Source organism: Rissa tridactyla, chromosome 5 (assembly GCF_028500815.1).
Source record: "Rissa tridactyla isolate bRisTri1 chromosome 5, bRisTri1.patW.cur.20221130, whole genome shotgun sequence".
Taxonomy (NCBI): Eukaryota; Metazoa; Chordata; class Aves; order Charadriiformes; family Laridae; genus Rissa; species Rissa tridactyla.
The window spans coordinates 40,336,940-40,362,484 of NC_071470.1; the positions used below are offsets into that span (position 1 = coordinate 40,336,940).

Below are 25,545 nucleotides of genomic sequence, written 5' to 3' on the forward strand. Positions count from 1 at the left end.
CTCTGAAATTACTTATGTATGAAATTTCTCTGTCTTTTTATTCTTATTAATTTTTTTATTTTCTGACTTCTCTTTTTCCTTTTTTCTTGTTTTCCTTTTTTATTTTTTCTTTTTATTTCTTTTTTCCTTTTTTCTTTTTTTTTCCTTTCTCTTCATTTTTTCTCCTTTTTTTTTCCCTTTCATTTTTTCTCCTTTTTTTTCCCTCCATATTTACTTCAAACTCACCAGAGCAGTTTTCTCCTGGTACATTTAAAATTCCCCAAAGTTTTGAAAAAAGAGCTGCCTTTGAGATGCTGTTGCTCATCGGGACTGGCCGCTGCAGGAGGGGAGGAGCACCAGGTTTGGGCAACACACTCTGCACCACATCCTTAAACAGGCCAGCACCTTTTGAGATCCCATCCCGGCCATTGGGAACTGATCTCACCCTCAAACCTCCCTTTGCAGCCCTACCAGTGTGCTTAAAGAGCATATTTAACCCCAAAAGGGACTTCCTGCTATTTCCTCCAGCCTTTCACAAAGCCTCGTGCTGCCTCCCCATCACTGCCCCAGCCATGGATGTCGAATTCCCTGCTCCGCCGGGACCTCGCCGTCATCCGCTATCGCCTTTTTTCCCCACAAATTGCTTTATAATAGAACGATAACTCTGCGTGCACATCATAAAACATCTCTTCCTGGGATTTATACCCTAGATGTTAGTGCAAAGGTGATTTCACAGCAGCGGTGCGTCTCCTTTCTCTCCTAACCCGGCTCTTGGCATCCGAAAACTGCCTTTGTTTATACCTTTCCAAGGCTGTGACAATAAGTGTGAGGCCATCCAGAGGTTAGTGTGACACTGCGTAAGGAAAAGCCTTTGCTTTTGTTTTCAGATTCCTCTGAAGGTTGGGGTTTTTTATCTACAACAAATAGCCATAAATCCTGCTGGTTTTCCCCGTGCCCAGGGCTGCCTGGCTGCAGCGCAAGCCTGGCGGATGCAATAGCAGGATGAAATGCTGCTTCAGCTGGGATCCCTCCTGATGCTCAGCCTCTTCATCGCATCGTATTTAGTTACAGGAAAGCGTGCCCTGCACAGTTTGGGGAGTTTAATTAATTGGAACCTGGATTTTGCTCACCCTGGGTATTTTCAGGAGGTTTTTCAGGATGCCAAGAACAAGCGTTGCATGCTTTCTGCACAAGAACACCGTATGTTTTTCCCCTACACATTAATTTCCTGCAAATTTAAAGTTCCCAAAATGGTTTGCACCCACCAAAAATGGAACGGGTTCAAATAAGCTCAATATATTCTCAAAAGGAGAGAGATTCTGTGGGGGGAGAGGTAGCTGGCCAGGGTCCCAAACAAACCTGACGTGAGTGTGAATTTTAAATCCTCCTTTTTTAACCCTTCCTGGAAGCACTTTTTGGGGGCTCACCTGGAAGTCTGGGGCCTAGAGCATGCAGCCCCCCAAAACGCATCGTCTCACCCATTGCCGTCAACTGGAGGCCAGCGATTTCATGGCCTTGGCATGTAAGATTTGCTTTATCCCGTAGATGCTAAGAGGAGTGATGAGCTGTCCCAAGGGGAAATTTGGTGGTGTCCACTCAACCAAAAAAGAGACTTTTTACAGTGAGGCTGGAAAATAGAAGGTGAAATAATGGCCTTTAATCTTTACATTTTCCGTGGTAATTTATTAGTCTCTAGAAGTGGAAGAAATACAATTATTTTCTTCCCAAAGTCAGGCGTTACCAAATTCACTGATTTCTAACCTTCTGCAAAGTTATTTTATTTCTGTGTTTGCTTTTAGACAAATGTTTCCTACCAGTCTTGTCTTCACAGCTGTTTTAAATATCCATTTGCTTGTGCGTCTGCCTCTCTGTAGAATACGCTAAATGCCTCTAAATGGCTCTCGCTGTTTTCCAAACACTATTTCAGACTCTGGAAATATATATCCCGCGGCCTTATAAAAATAGTTCTAATCAACCACCCAAACTGCCGGGTTATTTCACGGGCCAAATTAGTTTTGCAGGTGACACCACTAGATAGTGGGAACGACGGCGCCTTTGGGGTGGGACATCTCTGGAAGTCGGTATGTTTGCAAAGCCGAGCAAACCTTCTTGGTGGGAGCTGGCTGCATCTGAGGCCACGTCCTCCATCCCCTCATCCCTGCCCTTTGCATCCTCTGCCTTGGGCCGAGATCCCAACGTCACCCGTTTCTTCTGCAGTGATGCTGGATCCAGCTTCTTTGGGCAGGCTACTGTGAGCTGTGCTGGAGTAAGTCTTCTCCACACCTCGAGTACTGTGTTTAGTTTTGGGCCTCTCACTACAAGTGATGTGCTGGAGTGTGTCCAAAGAAGGGTGACGAAGCTGGTGAGGGGTCTGGAGCACAAGTCTTATGAGGGGCGGCTGAGGGAACTGAGGTGGTTTAGCCTGGAGAAAAGGAGGCTGAGGGGAGACCGTGTTGCTCTCTACAGCTACCTGAAAGGAGGTTATAGCGCGGTGGGGGGTCGGTCTCTTCTCCCAAGTAACAGGCGATAGAACAAGACGAAATGGCCTCAAGTTGTGCCAGGGGAGGTTTAGATTGGATATTAGGAAAAAATTTCTTCACTGAAAGGGTTATCAAGCGCTGGAACAGGCTGCCCAGGGAAGTGATTGAGTCACCACCCCTGGAGGTATTTAAAAGATGCGGCACTTTGGGGCTTAGTTTATAGCGGACTTGGCGGTGTTAGGGTAACGGTTGGAGTCAATTATCTTAAGGGTCTTTTCCAACCTAATGATCCTATGATTCTCTTGCGAGGCTGGTGTAGGAACCAGGGTGGAGAGGAGCCATGAGGACAGCAAATGGGGGAAAAATGTCCATTTTGCTCAAAATGTTTCCTTAGTGCTGCAGCACGAGCCATTCTTGCAACCCCCAAGCTCCCCCTTTTCTGTCTGCTGGGGCAAGGAGGTTTCTCTGGCTGAGGACCCATGACAAGTAAATGATGGGAAGCACGAAACCGCATCTTGGTGCCCCCATCACGCACCCTTCCCAAATCCCCATCTCCTGTTGTGTTCCGCAAACCATCTAAGATGTGTTCCCCTTTGCAAAGGTTTTATTTTTATTTTATATTTGTTCTCCATGTGCCACCCCATCGAAGGGGATGCTGTCTGGTGGCTTTCTCGTTCACCTTGAGTCCCTCGAAGAACTTCATGCCACCTCCAAACGATGCTGCTTACCTCCTCAGCCCCTGCCCCTAATGAAGATTAAAGAGGTCTATAATTAGGAAAGGAGCATGTTTCCAGCCTTGCAAGCAGAAAAAGGCCATTTATCCAGCAAAGCAGCAGCAGAGCCAGCGCTGGAGCCGCGTGGTCCCTGCTCCGAGCCGGACCACCCGCGGGTACCGCAGACATCCTCCTGCATCCTGCAGGTGTTTGACTCCTTGAAGCAAGCAAGCCCAATCTTTTTGTTTCCTACATAAAAAACCAAAAAGAAGTAGTTCCAGGTCTGAGCCTGCCTCCTGCAAAGCCAGGCAAGGGCACTGCAGTGTGTTTTCTGTTTACAGTAGAGCTTAAAGAAATAAGCATCAGTTACATAGGGGGAAAAATGAGAACACAGTCAAATTGGACCCCAGGGCAAGGCTCACCGAGAACAATAGATCTGCTAAACAAAACCACCGAGGATAAGGAGGAAGTTATCATGAAAAGCAGGGGATATATTAATTTAGTTTTGAGTGTTTAAAAAAAAAAAAAAAAAAAAAGGAAGGTATTTCAGGCACTTGAACTTGAGCGTATCTATTTCGCCGCCCAGACGCTCTCCTCTTGAACGGCCGAGTGACCTCTGCAGCAGGAATCACCGCCGCCAGCACGGATGCTGAGCTCTCCCTTTCCTTATGTGTCAGCTGGGAGATGAAGAGGCGGCTGCCTCTGCCTCCCATCACGCGTGTGTCTTGAAAATAAATGGGAGGACGGTGACAGGCTGCAATGCTTTGCGTGAGGAGGGCAGCCAGAGTTTAGGAGGCCATGTCCTGAGAAAGGTTTCCTGCTGGGTCAAGGGACCACCAGACCCGTTATCGTGCCTCGTTGCTCCTCCTTTCTTTTTGCTTTTTCTTGGTTCTTTTGAGCAGAAAGCCGTACAAGCCCTCTACGGGTTGTCCCCGTTCGCTCCTGCGGGAGCTGCCGGGGAGCCCGTACACAACTCATTGCATGCAGAGGAGGAGAGCACAGCACACGAGCTGCTCTGTCTCCCTCCTATTCCCTCAAATAACTGCTTCTCCATGTTCTGCCCGTGCCAGTGCACGCCAGGCTGGTTCCTGGCAGCTCCCAGCGTTTCCATCGCTCCCCCTGCCCGAGGATGACGGGAGGAAGCACGCCGATAATGCTCATTAAATTTATAGCCGCGTTGCGCTGTAATGTTTAATCAAGGTTACGTGACTGTGTGCTGCCGCGCAGGGTACAAGTTCAATGCAAGGTGAATCTTGTCTGAGATAATCTGAAAGTTCATTCGGAGGTGAAGGCAGCGGCAGCTTCTCATAGACTGGCTGGGGTTAGCGAGAGGTCACCTCTTTTTATTTTTTTTTTAATCCCCTTTTTTAATGTGTAAACAAAGAAAAATACAACTTTGCAGAGGACTTGGCATCAGCTGAGCAACAGGAAAAATAATTATGGTGTGCTGGCCCCGCGGTGTGGTTTGGTACCCAGCGAGCGCCTGGCTGTGGGGCTCGGGGAAGGTGATGCCGGTGCCTTTAGGGATGGCGAGAGCAGTTTAATTCAAATATCATGGCTTTCTTGTACTGTGAAAAAGAGGGACCCTAATTGCTGAGCTCAGAAAGACGTGGCTGGCTTGCCTGTCCCTGCTTCCCCCTGCCGGTGGCACCCCCCTAGATGGGGAAAACACCACACAGCGCCCCTCACCCTGGGTATCTGGGCATCACGTCCTGGTGCGCGCAGCTGCGTTTATCTGAAAACATGGCTCAGTTGTCTTCTGGGCAGATCCTGATCACCCTGTGGGTACCTAGATTTGCTGCTGAACTGTCAGGGGATGGGGAGCGTTAACATCTCCCAGCCCAAAACCTTTCTGGCTGTGAATACCTGCTCTGTTGATTGATCGGGGACATTTTTCCCTAGAAAGGTGGCATTTAAAGTGACTTTTTTTTCCCCTCTGATACTGTGGGGTCGATGATGGAGGTGGTTTATGTATAGGCTTATTTGGAGGACCGCTGCTTTTCTCCCCTCTCAACCCTCTTTCCTGTGTTTAGGGGGTTTTGTGCTTTTTTTTTCTGCTCTTTTTAACTCTTCTTCTTCTTTACTAAAGCATCTGGACCTGCAGCTGAGGTATTAGGATTTTCCATGTTATTTCTTAATGTTTTCTTCGGAGACATTGATTTTGTAGTGTGGGTCAGGCAGGGTGAGTCAGATAAATGCACAAGGCTATATGCACCTGGACTATAGCAGCAGAGAAGGTATTTCTGTATACAAGGGGTACCTGCATGCATTGTGCCATCGTGTCCCAACCACGGAGCAGCGGGTCTGTTACCATTAGCGAATCCAGCTTCTCCTCCCCATAATTCAAAAATGCTTCTAAGAACAGCTATCTACAAGCTGAGTGCTTTCCAAGCACTGCATCCCAAATTTGGCCCCTGTAACCTCAGATGCTGACCCCAAGCATTTAGCCAGGCTCCATCTTTGCCGGGTGGAGCGATGGACGCATGTTGAGGCCGTGCCCACTGAAGGTCTGAGCTGGAGAGGCTACTGGGGGGATGCTTCTAAAGGAGACATCTTTGCTTCGGGAATGAATCCCCTTTTGTGACGGTTAAATGGAAACGCAAAGTGTTATTCAATAGTGGTCCCTGGAGAATGGTCTGCCGAGGCTCTTTCATTTCTTTTGGCCACTGCCCAGTATTGTCTCTTTGTCTTACACAGATTGTAGGATCCAGAGGGTAGAAATACGGTCGTCTTCTCTGGGCGGAAAGCACCATGCAAACTTGTGAACCTGCGTGGAGAATTTGATGAGTCTAAATAATTATTTTTTATGAGTGCAAATTGGCTACTAAATCCAGCAAGGCAGAGTTTCCTTTTGTTCTTTTGGCCATTCATAAAGTCCCACATCTGGGCGGTTATCACAAGAACCGACTGATTTTATTCTGAAACATTGAAATCACAGTGTTTTTGGACCAATTCATTTTCATGCCTTGTTTTTGTTTGTTTGGTTATTTTGGTTTTTTTAAGCAGCATTGCACAGCGCTTTGCAATGGTAGGAGAAACTTGGGATTTCCCTAGAATTCAGTTTAGCCTTCCCTGAGGGCGAGCCTCCAGTGAATGACTAAAGCCATGATCTTGCACCATCAAAGTCAGGAGGAGCGCGAACGAAGGTGGTAGGGACTTTCCAGCCTTCTTCAAGACTGTCACCGTAACACGAGGTGCTAATCCTCAGTGTCCTCACCCTTTGCTCTTGGGCTTCTTTGCATCACTTCTCTTGAAGCCTGACAACCTTTTGTGGCCCCTTCATGTGGTTTCGTGTCACAGGCTGGGAGGAGAAGGTGGATTCCTCAAAGCTGTATTTAACTCAAAAGGGAGTTTTTTTGCCGTAAGTGCAGAAGTGACCTACAATCAGAAACACAACATTTTTGGGGTAAAATTGTGTTTGTTAAGATTTTAATGAGACCCTTGAAATAAATATCTTCTGAATCAGTAGAAAAGTCAGCCCGTGTAATTACAGCGTTACTTCAAAGAAGGTAGAAAGCCAGAGGTTTTCCTCCTAATAAATGATGAACACTTGCAGATGGAAAACCAGAAGAACTTTCTGTGCACACAGTGCAGGCAAAAAACTTCCCGGAGACGTTCCCCTGGAAATCCGATGTAAGAAATACAAAAACCTATTAACAGGCAATAATATGAATCTGACAATAATCCAGACCGGACAGATTAGGGCTTTGTTGGTCTCAAACCTTTCTCTGTTACATACTGTCCCATCTGCCATAAATCTTTCCAGATTATTCTCATGTTTTTCTCCAGGAACTGTTTCACTTCTGCAGATATAAGTAAAAAGGAGAAAAAAAAAAAAAGGAAAGAGAAAATTGCTGCTTTAATGTGCAAAATCAATCCAGTTAAAATGTGAGATGAGGAACTTGTAATTGATTCTCCTCTGTCCAGCATGAGCGTTTAGGAGGAAGGACAGCCCCAGGTGGGACATTTGCCCAGGAGACCTGGACAGGTCACTTAAGCGTAGAGTTATTGTCCTTTACAGAGAGGTCAAAGCAGGCTAGACAGCACTCTGATCTACAGGAACTCCTAGAAGTCTGTCTCTCTCTTGCAGGCAGGTCTGGTAAGCACCTAAACATAAGATTGACCTTCCCTGAGCTCCATGTGTGTTGATCCATTGGCCGTTGGCTTGTGCATCGCTTTGGCTTGTGCAACGTCAGGTTGCTGCAGGTACTATCCACTCCCTCGTGCAAAGTACACTCAATACATAGAGAAAATCTTAGTTTCCAGTGAAATGGGTGACAAAACTGCTCCTGCTTTCATTTAGGCCACATTTTTACCCTCTGTGTCTTTCACAAATAAATGAACAAACATCATGTTCCAATTCTTGGTGCTTTTTCTTCTTAGTAATACTATTGTCCAAACCCACGTCTCCCCATGGGTTAGAGGATTTTCTTTCTCTTTCAGTATTACTTTCCCACGAGGCATAATTGAAACCTCACCAAAATAAATTATTTTGAATGTACTTGTCTGTGGCTGCTGATGTTGGAAACTCTTTGGGCTTTTGTGCTCCGTAACAATTACCCGCTGGCTGGTGGCAGGGGCTGCTCAACCGGTGGTGGGGTTGGGTTGTGGGCAAGTTAGGCATGGTCAAACTGGGAGTTGGCATTGGTTTGAATTCAGTACTTGTGCTTTTATGGAGGTACCCAGCAGGGCCAGGTCTTAGCTGGATGTTTTCTGGTCCCACTGGAATTGTCTTGTCCTTTTGTACGGGTGCGTTTAGGTGGGATGATGGTAAGACCAAAGTGCCGCCTTCCTCTGTTGGATGTGAGAAATCTGGGATAATGGTGTTTAAATTTGTTGAAACAGGTTGCAAGATTTGCCAGCTAAAGGTCTTGAGTCGTCTTTCCCTTTTCATTCTTCAGTGTGTGTGTGAGCTTGCTGATGGTGTTTGTTTTGGGTTTTTTTAATAGCAGTTGGTGTTTTGCAGAAGGCATGTCAGGCAGTAACACCTCGCAGCCCGGCTACGGCCAGGTCCAACATGTGGTCCCTGAGCACCATGGAAAGTCAACAATTCCTAGCAGAGAAGAGTCTGTCTCCTTCTGTACATGTGCTTGGAGGAAAAAAAAGTACTAAAAGGGTAATTAACAGCTGCAGGGACACAAGAACTCCCTAATTTGGGCTTTTATCAAAGGGAAGGCTTAGTTCTTTATGGGTTGTTTCTCACCAGCCCTTGCAACATCTCATTGCTGGTGGATCTGCTGATACAGTGATGGTGTTAGCAGAGGAGAGTCCTTTTCAAGCCATCTTGATGCTCGCTCTTGTCACCAGGAGTAAATATTGTGGTGGATAAAGGGGAAGGAATGTTTGTTTCGGAGATAGAATCACAGAACTATAGAACACCCCATGTTAGAAGGGACCTTGAAAGATCATCTGGTCCAACCTTTCATGGGAAAGGAAGCCTAGATGAGATGATCCAGCACTCTGTCCTGATGAGACTCCCCCTGAGCTTTCACCTCTCCAGAAAAAGACCTAGACCTTGACATAAAGTGAGAGTTAGTCTTCAGGATCAGGTCGTTTCTCCTTTCATCATCCAGTTACTGCATAGCAATGAAGCTCTTGTGCCAGATTGCATCTGGTGAGGGCTCTTTTATAAATACTGATAGTTCATGTGTGATTTCGGCTCTGCAAAGTCAGGGTATTAAAAAGTAAAAGGGCTGGGGCATGAGGGAAAACATTGACACAAGCGTGGAGGTGATGATGGCTCTTTTGACTTTAACAGGACCAAGGCACATGCCTCTTATGCAACTGAATCCCTTCGCAGGGACTGAAAAAAGCAAAAAGTTTGCTTGCTGGGGAGCAGAAAGATGTGGTCTCCATTTCTGGCTGGACGGCAGGTTGCTCTCGTGTCTTGGAGCAGCTCAGGTTTTGGACAATTGCTCTTTGCTTTCAATTTGCACAAGTTTTGCTTCCTGCTCCAGTGGATGTAACATAGTGTCTGGTGTCATGGCGGTTCTGTCCTGGAAAGTTCTTCCCTCTACTAACACGGGATCATCACACTCCTCTTCTAGTAGACTTGTCCATGAGCCTAAAGCATTTGCAGGTTTCCTGCAGGTCAAAGAGTTTGGGTGCAAATCCCTGTTTGTGGATGCTCAGAGTGGCACTGCATCAGTTCAGAAGAGGGAAAAGGGAAAAAAAGAAGAGCCAAATGTTGCATGAAGTTGGGGAATTCAGGAATTTTCCTCTGTCCTGCAGTAACACTTGACGTTAATCTCTTAGGCTTGAGGAGGGGAGGAGAGGTCCGTGGAGCCGCGAGGATCCCTTATCTAGAGTTGTCTCCGCAACATCATCCTGACTTCTTTGAGATAGGACAAGGGTTTTTTTGTGCGGGTTTATTTTCATATTAGAAAACATGGGTCTCCCTTTCCTGCTATCTTCTTTAGCCACCATGCATCACCTCCCAGGTTTGTGCAGAGCCTGCTGTGACACTGGCACAAGTGTGCAAATGCTGGTGCTTTGTTTGATCTTGTTCCAGGGGCACTGGAAGAGCTTGCAGACTGTTTTGAATCAGTTTGGATTCACAGTACATTATTTCTGGCTTGGCTGAAAGAATTTTATGCAGATTCATGTAATCTCATGTCTGACAGAACATACTGTCCCGCTTCGCTTTGCATCTGGAGGGAGAAGCTTGCAAAGTCATTGTGATGTCCCCATTTCCTTTGACACCACCGTGCAATTAAGTTGCAACCATCCTGTCCCTGTGCTTGATGTGAGGGCTGTAAAAACATGCCTTAGCTTTGAAAAAAATAGCAATTTTGAACAGTTTGAGATGGTGATAGTACAAGGGGAATGAAAAGGAAGTGGTTTTCGAGGTGGATCTGAGAGAAATGGGAAAAAAGTGCTTTTCAGCCCCTGTCAAAGGGAGCCTGGGTCAGGGCTGGGAACTAGTTCCCAGTTTAATTCTTTCTTTCCAGGGTTGCCCTCTCTTGAATCACCATTTCAGTAAGAGCTCATATAGGTGTATAAAAACAATTTTTTTATTTTTTTCAGTACCTTTCTTTTGGAGGCATACTCAAACCTTTCTCCATTTCTTCATTTTATTGTAAATATATACGTGAACCTCTCCCCGCTCTTGCAGCAAAGGTGCTTCTCGTGCCCCAGGAAGCTGCAAGTTCACAGCCCTGCTCCACGCGCGCAGCACGTCTGCAGCTTTCTGAGCTTATTCCACTTTCATATCATCATGGTAAAAGCTCCTCTTTTCCTCCCCCCCCACCTCTTCTTTTCCTTTCCCCCCAGTGTATGGGCTGTCGGGTTTGATTTATAGCCTTGAAAAGGAGACTCTAGTATGAAGAATTAATGGTATTTGCATATTTTATTTGGAATCTCCCCCAGCAGGCCCGCCGCAGCCCAGCGCTGCTGTGCAGGCGGGTTTTTCCTTTCCTTTTTTTTTTTTCAGTCGTTCAGATTTATCAGCAGAGGTGAAAAGTTTAAACAGTAAAACCAATAAAACCACATTTATGTGACAGATAAATCGTTTCGAGACAGCTTGCCCTGAGCCGTCAGGCTTCCTCCTGCAAGACCTCTCTCCTACGGAGCTCGACCCGCGGCAGAGCCCTGCAAGCGCTGGTGATGCCCTGTGCCGAGCGGCAGCCGGGGGCCAAAGGTGCCGGCCCCGGCTATCCTCGGACCTGCCTTGCTGGCAAGATGGATGTGGGCAAACAGTTGTAAAATACACAGGCTATCCATCACTGTCATGAGCCAGCCGGGGGGAGTCTGCCTTTCCCAGTGCTCAAGGAAGGTCCAGCCTGGGGTGGGAGCACATTTAGGATGGGGCTTATTTACAATCTTAGAATGATTTAGGTTGGAAAAGACCCTTAAGATCATTGACTCCAAACGTTAACCTAACACTGCCAAGTCCACCCTAAACTATGTCCCTAAGTACCGCATCTTTTAAATACCTCCAGGGATAGTGACTCAACCACTTCCCTGGGCAGCCTGTTCCAGTGCTTGATAACCCTTTCAGTGAAGAAATTTTTCCTAATATCCATCCTAAACCTCCCCTGGTGCAACTTGAGGCCGTTTCCTCCCATCCTATCATTTGTTACTTGGGAAAAGAGACTGACAACCACCTTGCTACAGCCTCCTTTCAGGTAGTTGTAGAGAGCGATAAGGTCTCCCCTCAGCCTCCAGAATATTAATGTCTTTCTTGTAGTGAGGGGCCCAAAAATGAACACAATATTTGAGATGCCACGTCACCAGTGCCAAGTATGGGGGGACAATCACTTCCCTGGTCATCCTGGCCACACTATTTCTGATACAAGCCAGGATGCTATTGGCCGCCTTGGCCACCTGGGTACACTGCCGGCTCACATTCAGATGGCTGTCAGCCAACACCCCCAGATCATTGGGATTTCTCTCAAATGTGCCTATTGCACTCTTGTAGTGATGCATGCAGCTGGAGCTACCTGAATGGCATGACGGATGGGAGTAAAATCATAGAATGGTTTGGGTTGGAAAGGACCCTCAAAGATCACCTAGTCCAATTTCCCCTACCATTGGCTTCAGTAGATCATTGTTGCTCAAAGCCCCCTCCAACCTGACCTTGAACACTTCTAGTGGTCTAGAATAGTGCACTATTGCCCCTTGTCCTGTCACTAAAGGACAAGTAAAATGTCTCCCTCCGTCTTTCTTATAAGCCCCCTTACTATATTGAAGGGCTGCAGTAAGGTCTCCCCAGAGCCTTCGCTTCCCCAGGCTGAACAATCCCAACACTGTCAGCCTTTCTTCACAGCAGGAGTGTTCCAGCCCTCAGGCCATTTTCATGACCTCCTCTGGGCCCACTCTAACAAGTCCATGCTAAAACAGGTCCATAAAATAACTTGCCCGACCATCCCTTCAGGCCAATGCCAGCGCAATGGAAGGTGCGGTGGTGCACCTTCCATACCGGAAAAACTCAGCAGCCTGGCAGCCTCGTGCAGGAGAGCTGCATTGCTTCTACCTGGCTGAGTCAAACTGGAGCAGAGCTGAAGGAAAGCTGTGGGATGGCCACTGGGCCAAGGACCGTGCGCTTGTCACCTGGCCCTGTTGGGAATGGAGAGTGTTGGCTCAGGCTGCTGAGCTGGAGACCAAGGGCTGAGCTGCCTTAGATGGGCGTTCATCCGACTTTTGCTTAAAAATCCCCCCATGCTGAATTAGCCACACTCTTTCAGAGACATGCAGGTTTCTCCAAGCCCTTTCCTTACCCATCCTCTGAGCTCCTGCATGGCTTCTCGAGCCTTTGCTGTCTCCCCAAGCCTCCTCTTCGTAACACCTCCCAATGCTTTTTATTTTACATTCTCCAACCCACTTCTAATCATCACCTTTTTATTTTGGCTCTCTTTTTGTCCCTTTCTCCTGAGGCTTTATTTCCACTTCCCATGAACAGCTACCTGAACCCTGGATGGTCCAGCCGTGCACTTTCTATGGCAATAACTCGTGCTGCTTTGTTTGCTGTTTGCCGGAGGCACGTTCAGCCCCCCCCAGGGCCACCGGCAAGAGGGCTTTGGTGCGTTGAGGGGGATCCGATTTAGTTTGTACAACCATGCAGCTTCCCACAGCAGCCAGCAAACCCGATAGAAGAGTTTTGGCCCCGCTGTGCCGTATGAAAAGAGCCTGTGAAATCATATTTAAAGTTGTCTCTTGAAGGTGCCCTTTGGAAAAAACTCCTGCCGATGATGTTCAACTCGGGTTTGTAGTTAACACAATGGACCTGCCGTACAAAGGCGCGCGGGACCGCGGGCTGGAAAAGCCCTCTTAGGTCCCAGCTAATCCGTCCCCCCCGCCAGCCCGGGGGATTGTTCCCAACAGCTTGTTTTCTTTACCCTGACCTACATAGTCAAAAAGAATCTTGTTGCACATTTTTGTTTTGTACCTTGAGGTCTTGGAGGAGCCAAATCCCCTTCTTGGCGGGGTGGGATGTGTTGTTAAACAGTGCTGGAGTCTCCAGGAAAACCATGGAGACGCGGGGACAAAGAGCCCTCTATGGTCCTCGCTTGGCCGCAGGATGGTCCTTCTTCTCTGGGCTTCAGTGGTGGGCGCCGGGACGTGCAGACGCAGGCGATGAAGACGTCCGTGCACTTGGCAGCCTGTCCTTCAATAGAGTGGTCACAGAAGCTCTCCAAGGCAGAAAGTTGGGGGGAAAAACACAGCTGCTCTTAATTAACCTGTTTTAGATGACGGAGATGAAGGCTGCATCTCGTACGTCCTCAGCTGTGCTCTCCTGGGTGGGTGGAGAGGCAAGTCCTCTTAGGAGTGAGGAGGTCCTCCTGTGGGAAAGACATGGGAGCTCCTGTTTGGGTTTTAAGGAAAATAAGGATGCAAAAGGTGGGGTGGAAGAGGGCATTTAGGAAAGCTGGGCTGTAGCTTGCTCCTTCCTCACCCAAATCAGCTGTGACTGACGCAGCACTGAGGGCATCCTTTCTGGGGGTGCAGGGCTTCAGGTGTGAATTTTGGGGGTCTGGAGCAGGGGCTGTCACGGACACCTGAATTAATCCGCTTTTTCCCTCCCCCGCTGCTGGGGTCATCAGTGGTTTCTCTAACAAACAGCTGGAAACCACCTGGGACTCCCAGTCTTCTCTGGTATCTGCGTTCACCTAAGATAAACCCCTGAGCTCCTGGAGGGGTCCCATGCCTCCCCGGGGAACTCTTGTTGTTAGAGATGCTTACAAAGCCCTTGGAAGATGTTGAGATGGTGCAGGCATGATGAGAAAAACTTGCGGCATGGTTCAGACAAAACCAGGGGGTTATTTGGGGACAGAAGAAATTTGTGGTGACTTTGACCCTGACAGTGTCCTCCTGCCGTAGCTGAGAGCATCAGGGCACTGGGGTTCTTTGCCACCTACTTCCCCAGGATGTCTCAGTCTTCATAACCCCTGAACCGCTAGTTTACCCCAAAACCAGAGATGACGTAGCAGGAGTGTACTATAGCTAAATAAATATAGCCATACATGAATTAATAATTAAATATGGATTAAATATCGGTAGAATAATGTTAAATAAATTAATAAAGACTGCAGACCATTTTTTGTGGTTAATGCCACCTGCCCAGGATCTTTGCCAGCTTTCAGATAAACCACGTGCTCTCTCAACAGCTTTTTCAAATCTTCTGTTTGTTTTTTCTTCCCGGTGGTTGCTGCAGCTCTTAGATCTGTTCATCCAGTGGGACTGGTCGACGTATTTGGCTGACTATGGGCAACCCACATGCAAGTACCTTCGCGTGAACCCGACGACAGCCCTCATTCTGCTGGAAAAGTGAGTGCGGGTCTGGACACCCAGGGTAGATTTCACCCCCATTTCGCTTTGGGCAAGCGCGTGTTTTAGCAGCTCATTTCATCACGTGTGGTACCTGGACAGAGCAGCCTGGGGAGTGGGAGGCTGCTTGTGATCCAGTGAGCAAAGATTTCACCCCTGGGTGGACAGTGGGAGCTCGAATAGAAAAATCCTATTTTATCCCACTAACTAGATCCCAGGTTTTCTCTCAAAATGCATTGACTTGGCCGAGAGTCTGTCTCTTTGCTTTGCTCCTAAGCAGAGTTTTCATTATCTTACAACAGACTTCCACTATAAAGGTGTATTTTAAGCCCACAAAAATATTTAAAATTTGCTAGCCTGCAGACACTTGTATCTCCCTTCTGTTGGATCCATGGAGGGGATCAGGTGCTAAAAGGCCAGCTATGGGACAGGGACAGTGTCTTTAGGTGGCTGTGTGCTCCAAGGCTTGCTCTTAGCGAAGACATGCTCTTTGATACGGTTGAATCTGAGCCTCTCCAAAGCCTGTAGTTTATATGCTTTGCACAGCTTCAGTCCAAGCCCTGGAGCTGTGCCAAGCGTCAGTGCTGGGACGCGCCAGGCAAGCACCATGTGGACTCTGCAGGGCTTTGGGATCCCACCTGAAGCACAGTGAGGAGCTTGTTCCAGTCCTACAAGCCAGCAGCAAGGAGGGAAAGCCCCTGAGTTTGCTGCAGACCCAAAGAGTGGGATTTGCTTCGCTTGTAACCCCTCTAGCACGTGGGAGAGAAGTGCCACCAGTCACCAATTCTGCCTTTGGTAGGAGGTGGCCCAGGTGACCCTTTCTTTGGTAGACCTCCAGGCTATCACCTTGAGGATCAGCCCTATTCCTGCCCCTTTACTACCATCAGACCTCACAGCTGGTCACCAGCTGATCTGTCAGAGAAGTAACCTACCAAAAATTTGACTAGTTTAAGAGTTGGGGCTAAGCCTTTAGAAGACCAGCCTTGGTGTGCTGCTGAGCTTTGGAGTCACACCCTATCTGTGGTCCATGTAACTGCACCACCTCCTCTCCCGCAGAGGAGAATAGTTAATTTCACAGCAAACTCATGATGTCCAAATGTTATCAATATGGTACACAGGGACTAAACTTAGGTAGCTGCTGTGTGTAAAGCACTTTTATACATTATAGCATTGTTTTTATATACATATTTATATGTACTTTGTAATACGTTGTGCTATTCACAATGTATTCGAAACCCGACATCCATGATGCAAAAGCGTGAGGTGTATTCAGAGCTATCAATGAAATGGTAAAACAAAGAGCTGTCAAAAAACTAAGAGCTTGGACATGAAGCAGCTGGAAGAGCCAGGGAACTGGGAGCAGGCAGTGAGCTGGGATCTGTGGCAGTTGCTGGGAAGGCAGTGGGACAGCAGGAGGGCAGCTCCATTTTCCCCAGCTACTTGAGCGCGCAGCATCCATGCTCACAAACCCCATCTCGGCCTGCCAGCCTTCTCCCTGAAAAGGATTTCATTTGAAGGGCAGTCTTCATGTATCTGATTTGCTTTCCAGAGGCAGCCCAGGCAGAGTCATCAGGGTGGCACTTGCATCTTCCACATCCTCGTGTCATGGCATTGCCTGTGTGGCATTGCCTTCGTGGCATCGTGAGCATGGCATTGCCTCTGTGCTCTGGCGGGCTCTGCCCTATCCCTGCTCAGGCTTCAGGCCCTTTGGGGAGTCTCCATGTGTCATCCATCAGCTCCAGCTCCCCTGAGACTCTCACTGACCTGGCCGTAGCTTCAGGCACGTCCACTCCCCTCCGCACTCCAAGCCCATCTTCCCAGCCCTCTCCGTAGGCAGCCGAGCTTTGCCAACAAAGCGACATGAAATTCTGATCCGCTGGTTCATTTTGTAACCTGTTTTCATCATTATCTCTTTTCCTAATCACACATCTCTCATAGGATATCACGAGTGTAAGTATGCTGCTTGCTTGGGCTTTTACCCTCACCTTGCAGTGACTTTATTGTTTAATTTAAATGGAGCACTAAATGATCTAAATGCAAGCTGTCTTTGAAACGGTTCCCTACGGTAACTTTATCGTCTCAAATGCACTAATTAGAGCTAAAAGAGGAGCTTTTACTCTGTTGCTTTTTTTTCTTATAGATTAATTTAAACAAAGCTTGGCTCTGTTGAAGGTGGTGTTTGTTGACAGGGGCGGGGACAGTGCTGAGCTCTCTCTTTCCCTTCCTCTTACTTTTAATTCTTGCGCTAACACACAGGGACCACGTTACAAAACTGGGCTTGGTTGTCCTAGGGCTCTGCAGGCACATGCTTAAAGAAATAAAAGTATTGATCCTCCAAAGAGCTTCTGAGCCACTCAAAAGCATTGCCTCTTTCTTTCAAAGCTGGTATTCTTGGTGTCTGGATGCACCACTTGCCCAGGGACTGTGTGTTTCCTATAGCCAAGTGCTGGAAAAGAAACAGGACAGCATTCAGCATCGCTGCCTGAATGCCTTTGACCACATTGCATCAGCTCAGTGTCCATCTGCAGGGCTCTGATGGCAGGACCAGAGCCAGCGTGGTCTCCTTGAACAGATCGGCAAGCGTAGCCTCTCCCAAGGATGCAGCCGCTCTCAGTGCTGCCTGGTCCCTGGCACAGTGCAACCCAAATGCTGCAGGGTTTTGTGTCCTGTAGGCAACTTAATTCATTAATAATACTTAATAGCTTAGTGCCTCTACCTTCACATGATGTCTGGAGATAGCAGAAGCTCCCGTCCCTCCCAGACGTTCATCCCATCCCCAGTTAAACAGATCCACCTACGTGATGTGTAGGTGGATCCCGTGTTGTGGGATCCGTAGTCTGACTGTAATGCTTTTTCATCCCAATCCAGTATCTTTATCCATGCAACTCCTTTCTAATTGTACAAACACATGCAAAGGTTTTCTTGCATACAACGTATGTTACTTCAAAAGCATTTCATGGGCGTGAACAGGTCCCATGGGATCAGAGATGGCTCTGAGGGTGCCCAGGATGAGAGGGCTCTTAGGGCAGAGGATGGTCTGCTGTAAATTCCCCATGCATTACCTGCGGGTAACTGCAGCAGGCAATAGTGGATAGTGACGGGTAGGGTGCTGCATGGAGGTTCCTGAAGGTACAGGTTTACTTTCAGCTCCTCTGATGTCCCCACATAGCCTCTGAAATAGAAACAGAAGTCTTGTCCCTCCTGGTAAAGTGCTTTGAGACCTGCTGGAGCCATACAGCGCTGTTGGAGGTGTCCCGTGGGAGGATGGTTATTTCTAAAATTCATGATACTGGGACACCTCTAACCTGTGCGACTCAAAAACATCACTTCCCATCGGTGCGATCGCTCCCTGGTTCTTGCGGTGGAGCAGCTGGCAACCTGTTTTGGTTAAAAAAAAAATAGAGAAAAAAAAATACTTATTTTGCTGAATAAAAGTGCTCCAAGCTATCTTGTTACTGTTGGGAAAGCAGCTCGATTGTAATCCTTTGTCTTTGGGCACTTATAACTTTAGCAAATTAGCCTTTGGGATAAAGTTGTTATCCTTGTTTCCAGTTCCAAGCTGAATGTTTTTGGGAACATTTCAGATTCCCTTTGGCTCTTTTTAGGAAGATTGAAGCATAAAAAACCTTAGAATTTTATGGGTTTTTTAATCAGTTAAATAAGTTTCAAGAGGTTTGATTTGTGCTCGGTTAACTCAAAAACCCCGATTTGATAAAATGCCAACTTCCCAGGGACTATCCGCTCTGTGTCCCAGTCACTTTAATGCTTCATTTAGGTCCCCAAAGCCGAAAACACAGGCTTACGTGACTTGTCCAAAGCCATCTGCCTCTGCCAGATCTGATTCACCACGAAAATCATTTACAAATAGTGGTATTATAAAAAAGCGGTGCTGGCTGAGAACCAGTGGGGTTGAATGTTGAGGCTGATACCTTCAGGAGCTGCTGAAGGGTTGACCCTTGTGGGGTGGTTGCCCTTCCCAGCACATGTCCTGCCTGCGTAAAGCTAATGCTTGGAATGTGCAATGAGGCCTGCCCGCCCCAGTCCTCCCCCCCACCCCCCAAAATGCATCCGCAAATGCAAGCGTGCATGAACCCCCAGCTTTGCATGGTGGAGAGAGATGGAACTGCACCAGCTTTGCCTTCAGGTCCCGTCCCACCACCCGCTCTTCCTGTCTCTGCCTTTTTGGAGACCCCCTGGAGACCAGGGCTTATGTATTAAATGTAATTAAAAAAAAATATCCAAATCTCAAGAAGTTGTAAGTTGAGGAAACCAGTGCTGGATTCCTTCCTTTAGTATAAATTATATTACATAATATTGTAGAATATTTTAAGTTCACAAGTCCGAAGCTTTATGACTGTCACAAAAGCTGTATCTCTTGACTGCATGCAATGCACCGTTTCAAATAAGAAGCCTTAATGCTGTGAATTTGATGCTAATTTTTTAATTTCCTCCTAATATTACAGCGTTGTCATTTGCCACTTCATGAGGTAACATGGGGATGAAGCAAAAGCTGTTTGGAAGGGGAGAACGAGAGGCTTTAGGGTTTCGTGCATTTTGGCATTAGAGATAAGAGCCTACGGTGATACTGATGGGGATTTGTGGGGTTTAAAGCAAAAATGCAAACTGTGTAAAGCCTGCACACGGCTTTGTATGCCCATCTTTACACAAATACATGATAAAAATTGGGACAGAGCCTTTAGGTGGAGTCACCTCCTCCCTCTCTCAGAGCCTGAATATGGGCATTTTACATGCAATTCCTTTGTGGGTCTTGGTTGCAACGTAGAGCAGCGATACCTGTGCCATAACCTGTTTCTGCTCTGCGCAGGATGAGAGACACGAGCAGAAAAAACAATGTTTTTGCCCAGTTTCGGAAAAACGAGAGGGACAAGCAGAAGCTGATCGACACCGTGGCCAAGCAGCTCCGCAGCCTGATCAACAGCCATCACTCGTGAGGGACTTGAGGACATCCTGCCTGCGCCGGTCCCTGCACCACAGCCTTCCACATGCCTGGACTTGGGATTCTTGTTCAGAGAGAATATATGTATTTTTTTATTCACCTGTATAGTATTCATGAAACCTACCCTGATAACAAAACGTTCCTTGTTAAACAATCCCGGGAAGATAGGCGACACTCCTTGTGAAGGTGGTGTCAGGAGTCTTCTATTATAAACTCCTATTTTCAGGGGTTTATAAAATGACGGTAAATCATGAAGCCTGAGAGAGAAGTTCACACCCAGACTATTATTTTTTTTTAATAAGCCAAATTGAAAGAATCGGTCTGACTTCCTTTTGTTAACTTATTCAGTTGCAGAACAAACGAAAACAAAAAATATAGGGAGGAGTCATGGTTTCAGGTTCTTCTCATGGGCTCCGGTAAAAGGAGCACACGTTTAGAAAGAGGGTCACCCATTAGCTTGTCTTGCCAACTTGCATATTGTATTTAGGTAGAAAAAGAGGCAAACTGATTTCCCAGCTTTTCTCCTCTTTTTCCTGTAAGGGCTGATTTCCACCTTAGGCTGCAGATCGCTGGAGATTCAGCCTTTTCCTGTGCATCTGTAAGTCAGCGTAGCCACACCCTGAGCTCCACCTCTAGGACCTGCTGATGTCTTTTGGACCTGCACTGGATGTAGAAGGGCTTCAAGAGCTGCCTCGTTAATTAGGTTTGGAAAGGGAGACACAGAAGGTAACCTGGCATGGTGTCCTGAGGTACCGGTCTGGTGCTGGGATGCTGCTGTCTGTATCCAGCATGGTCGGGTAGCAGGGGAGGAGGGATGTTCAGCAGGGATGGTGCAAGGGCAGACCGGGCTCTCCCAGTGTCCAGGGCACTCCATTCAGATTTTTCTCCTCTCCTTGCACCACTTCCGTGCTGGTGTCCCATCTTCCCTCTCCTCCTGATACTCTGGCTTGCACTGCATGAGGAGCAGCCCTGCAAACTCACTTCTGGCTGAGCGGGAACCTCCTGGAGGTCCCCAGAGTAGAGGCAGCGGGAGATGCCCCGTAGAGCAGCATCACTCAGCAGCCCCCAGCTCAGAAATGCCTACAGACAAAATCCCCCTCTGTGTTCTGGAGGTGCCCAAACATCCTCTGCTCAAATCAAGACAGCCTTTGAGGAGGACAGTAACTCTACCAACAGGACTTTAATCCCAGGGTTCAGGTTACAGAGAGAGGGGACTTTCGTCCTTATCTTCTCATTACCCTTTTGACTCTAATTACTGCAGGTGAAAGCTTATCCAGCCAGTTCCCCCACCTCCCGAACCCTGATGTTAAAGGGAATTTAAATCTTCCTAGTGTATGTTATGGCCCTGGCAGCGCTGCTTCAGCAGGGGCACAAGTTGTGCCCGTTTCCTACCCTTGTTTGAAAGCAGTGGGTGCTCAGATCTCCAGCCACTTCTGGAAGCAGAGGGGTGTTTTGCTGACCTGCAGAGCGAGGTTCCTTCTCCCTCCCCTCCCTGGGCTCAGACTCCCTGACTTGTTCAAGCATGGTGTTTGCAGAAGGACAGGAGCAGTTACTCGGTGCATTCAGTCCCTCTGCTCTCTGACCACATGCACTTTTTGCTGTGTGTTTCTTGCCTGGGAAACTCTTCTGACACTCAAGCTCTGTATGTACAAAGGGGACGGTGCTTTATCTTCCCTCCTTGTTCCTCAGCAATACTTATTTTTGTTTGTTTTCTTTTTGATAAGGGTACGTGTTAATTAACCCTGAAAGTAAATAGGCACGTTGTCAGCAATGACTTTCTGGGGCTGTCGTCCTGTCCCAGCAGCCACCAGCCACAAGGACCAGTGGATTATTTTCATTAATAGGAGGGAAGAGCCAAACTTGGCTTTATGCTTCCTTGTTTTTGGCAGGGGGATCAGAGGTTACTTTTTTCTTAATGCCTCTTTGAAGTACTTGTAAGGAGCATGGAGGAAAAAAGAAGCAGCTGAATGAAAGTTGGTGTTAGCATGGCCAGAAAGGGATCGTCTTTGCAGATACATCTACATATGACCCAGCAAAGGCTTTCAGAGGGACAAATGAAAATGAACTTGGTCCATTCCCTGCTGGCAACCTTTTTCCTGCTCTCCAAAATGCTGGACCTGAGCATAAACCAGCCTGGGGGCTTCGCCATGGCCCCTGTGAGCCCCAGGGGATCCCCAGCTTGATCTTAGCATCCCAAACCCTGCACAACCAAGAAGGAAAAGTTACCCAGCTTCCCGGACTCCAGTAGGAAACTCTTCCTCACTGAATCGCTGGGAAGGAAGCAAACCAGTCCCTATGGTCCTGGCAGCGACGGGAGAGCCCTCAACCCTCCGGCCAAGATGTGTCCCGTGAGCAGCAGGACCATGGGGCACTTTATTGCTCCTCCCCATCCTTTGGCAGTGCCACCGTGGGAGAGATGTGGGGACACGAGTGTGAAGGGGGTCACAGAAGCAGGGGGGATCGGCTGGTTCAATCATCAAACCTGAGCTTCTACCCAGAGGATGGAGATCGAAACAAAAACCCCAGCTTCCCCAGTAGCAGGGGAAGCTTCAATCCACAGGGCACTTCAGTTAAGGGCCATTAAATAGTAACAAGCACTTTAAAATCCTTCAGAATGAAGCTGCTACAGATGCTGGCAACGGCGTCACTGAGCATCAGCAAGCATGACAAATAAGGCATGCTGGCATTTCCAGTTTTTATTAGGGGGAGGATAGACTGTCAAACACAATTTTTAATCGCTTCTTTCAGCCACTGGCTTTGCTGCCAGGCGAGGTAGGTGGTGCTTTGCAGCCGGGATGATTTTTCTCTCCTCCGTGCTAGGTGTGGGATGAAGGGAGAAGGAGCAGGCACTGCAGGGCAGCATCGCCTCTGGCCCCCGAGGAATGGGGAAGGGGCTTTGAGCTCCTGTTGGTGCGAGTGGAAAAAAGCATCCAGCTCTTGCCGCCGCCTTGAAACTCCATTTTTCCCCCCCCCAAGGGATAACCCCTATATTGCATTGCACGAGGTATACCTTCAAAAAATTCCCAAAGCAGCTGTGTCTTGGGGCAAGACCTTGTTTCAGATGCTCCAGACAGCTCCCAGCCTTCCCCATCCCACATCTGGGCTCTCTTTCCCATCTCCACTGAGCTTTAGTTAAAAAAAGTGTGACACGGCATTGCCATGCCTTCCAGGGATGGATTTCCTCGCTCCTTTAAGCTCTGTTCGGAGAGGCTGGGATTGGGATCCTGTGAACCGGCTTCTGGCACTCAGGACTTGCTGCTGGGAAAGTCAGGCTCGGCCAAGGGAGAGATTCAGCGAGTTTCTGATTTCGGGAGGTCAAGCGCCTAACCGCAAGTCACAGACCGGGATGAAAAATGGCATTTTGGTGCTCTGGTCCTAATTAACTTTTTGTTCCAAGAGATGCAGTTCCATCCCTTCAAAATAAAATTAATCTTTTAAATAGATTGCTTAAAAAGCCCTGGAAGACATTTAAAATCCCCTCTAAATCTTTTACTAATGATTGGTATCCTCCGATACGGATGGTATTGCTTATGAGGGAAAGGTTGTTGCTATAAATTTATAAGGGGGGTTGGAAACAGGGGCAGAACTCACTGCTGTAATCAAACATTTGCAACCCCCAAAACAAATAATGCTGCTATTAACACCTCCATGTACATACATTGAACCTCCCTTATTTTTTTAAGCAGAGGCTATAGAGAAGACTGGGTTATCCCTCTCTCTTCCCCCACCCAGCAAAAATATTTCAGCACCAGTGCAGTGGGAAAAAAAAATATTAATAGGAAAGACAATTTTGGCTTTCTGAGAAGTATCTGCACATCTTATCTTCTTTATAATTTTCAGGGGTTGTGTAGGCAGCCCAGAGGTTGGGAATAATTTTATATAAGGTCTCCAAAGTGTTAACTTTGCAGCCCAAACCATACCTATACATGAGGGGGATGGCCTCTGTTGGACATGAGCACGTGTGCATGTGTGTGAGAGAGAGGAGGAGATTTTTTTTTTATGTGTTTTTTTTTTTTTTATTCCTAGGGCTGGAGTTCAAGTCAGATGCTCTTAGCGATTTTGCACTTTGTTCTACATCCAACCGCAACTCCAGGCTCTGATGGGGTTGGGGGGGGGAAGAAGCTGGCTGGTGCTTTGTTCGAGGGGCTGGTTTGGTTTTGTTTTCTTAAAAATTGACCGCTTTTGTGCCACTATGAAAACGGGTGTTTGGGCAGAAGGTGTGGGTGTTTGCACGCTGGCTCCAAACTGTTGGGGAGATGCTGGGAGGCAGCATGGAAAGCAGAGGCTGAGACGGAGCCGGAACCACTCCGGTGGCATTGGCTGCTGTCGGCATCTCCTGCGCTGAAATTGTTTTTAGGGTAAAATCTTTTACCCCCTGAGGTAGCAATGACGGGAAGTGGCAGGTGAGGGAGGTTTGCAGTAGGTGTCCCTCCAGCATCCATTCAAACCCCAGGCAGAGACATCTTTGCCCTTGGTCGTTGCCTACCTCTCCGCCACACCTTAGTTTGGCTTTTCTCTAATTCTGGGTTAGGTTTGCTGCTTTTTTAAAGCGTCAAAGATGCTTTGATGAGAGACCCCAGAGACCCCGTGTGTCCGTCCCACCCCCAGTGTGAGTCGTGTGTTTATCACACTGCTGGGGAGCTCAAAGGGAACACAACTCGCAAATGAATCTCATGACAAATGACTTCAAGATGGGCCCTTCTCTGCTGTCAGCTGGGACAGTTGTGAGTTTGAGGGAGGCGACCCAAATATACCATGGTCTGGGCAGGATTCACCCCAAAAACAGTGCGTGGAGGGAGGGGGGCTGAGGCTGTGACCTGAGGACTGATTGATATGCTCCACCTCCAAAGATGCTGCCGCTCTGGTCTCAAGCCCCCCTTATGGACCCAGGGCCATGCTGGGTGCTCGGGGCCGGGCTGGGGGCGCTTTGGCCAGAGTGAGCATCCATCCCACCTGCAGCTCCTCCAGCTCAAGGGCAGCACCCCAAAACCTGCACGGGCAACTCGGCAGCGTGCGTCTGGAATCCAGTCTGCACTGAGTTGCTTTCTACCTTGGCTCATCCCTCTGATCTTATTTTGACATGAAAACACACCCGCGCCCTCATCCCCATCCCTCCCTGTCCACTGGCTGCTCGTGTTGCCTTTTCTCATATTTTTGGGGGAAAGAAGGACATGATTTTGTAAACTAATGTGGTGAAAACAGCTTTTTTTGCACAAGTCATTGCACAATAAGAGGAAAATTTAGTAAATTAGGTTTAACTTTAAAGGGAACTTTTTTTTCCTTAAAACTCACTAGCAGAGCTACTGATTAAAAGAAAAAAAAAGAGATGGACTAATTAAAAAAGGACTGCATGGTTTACAGGTTAAATTGCGTTAGAAAATAGCATGTTGATTTCAACTGTACCTTTATCCTATTGTAACTTCTATTAAACAATACAGCATATAACTGTTTAAATAAGCGCCTGTGGCTGTGTGCATTGCTGCAAAGGCGCTGCCTTTGCCTTCACCTCACCAGAAAAAAATCCTAAATCCCATAAAAGACAAAATTCAACATCCCTTTTGTACAACCAGCAAAGATTTGCTGCTGAAACACCTGGATTTATGGATTGTCCCATGGGGACACCACCCCTTAACGAGCACTGACTCCTGCAGCCTGGGTTGCATTGCCATGCTGTGAGCTAAAGCTGAGTTTTGCCTAATTTGGTGGCTATTCTAATTGGCTTCTACCATAAACAAGCATGATTAAACCCAAGCCTGCAGTTTAAGAAGCAGCCGCCTTGCACTCATTGATTACATCTAGGTTTGCAGATGGGGAAAGTAATCCCGAGTAAGAATTAAGGCTTTGGAGGGCAGAGCATCGAGGCAGAGAGGGGGGATTGCATTAGCTTTCAATGGGGAATCTTCTTTCCCGCTTGCATTGTGTATTTTCTTTCATGATATTTATCATCCATTGCAATTTGATGATTATATTAGCCTTTTTCATTCTGGCCCTAACTGTGTTAGGATATTGGATTCCCCAAATACCTCCCAGCCCTGGCACTGAACGTGCGGTAGACTTTTGTTTCTGTAAGATGTTTGACCTGGTACCACACGGCATGTTGATTAGCGAATTAAAATGATGTAAAATCAACATGACACATGCTAATTAAAAA

At 47.6% G+C, this 25,545-nt stretch overlaps 1 protein-coding gene across 6 annotated transcripts in view; it reads left to right on the forward strand.

Moving 5' to 3' along the window:
- EXOC6B (exocyst complex component 6B) overlaps positions 1–25,252 on the forward strand; it is a 316,092-nt gene extending 290,840 nt beyond the window's left edge. For 5 of the 6 annotated variants that reach the window (XM_054201916.1, XM_054201917.1, XM_054201918.1 and 2 more), the window contains 2 exons: positions 14,325–14,437; positions 19,263–25,251. In XM_054201916.1, the coding sequence (XP_054057891.1) occupies positions 14,325–14,437; positions 19,263–19,389 (240 nt within the window). In that variant the 3' untranslated portion in view covers positions 19,390–25,251. Of the gene's footprint in view, positions 1–14,324; positions 14,438–19,262 lie in introns of all 6 variants that reach the window. The other variant, XM_054201919.1, reaches the window with a different exon arrangement.
- The last annotated feature ends 293 nt before the right edge of the window (positions 25,253–25,545 follow it).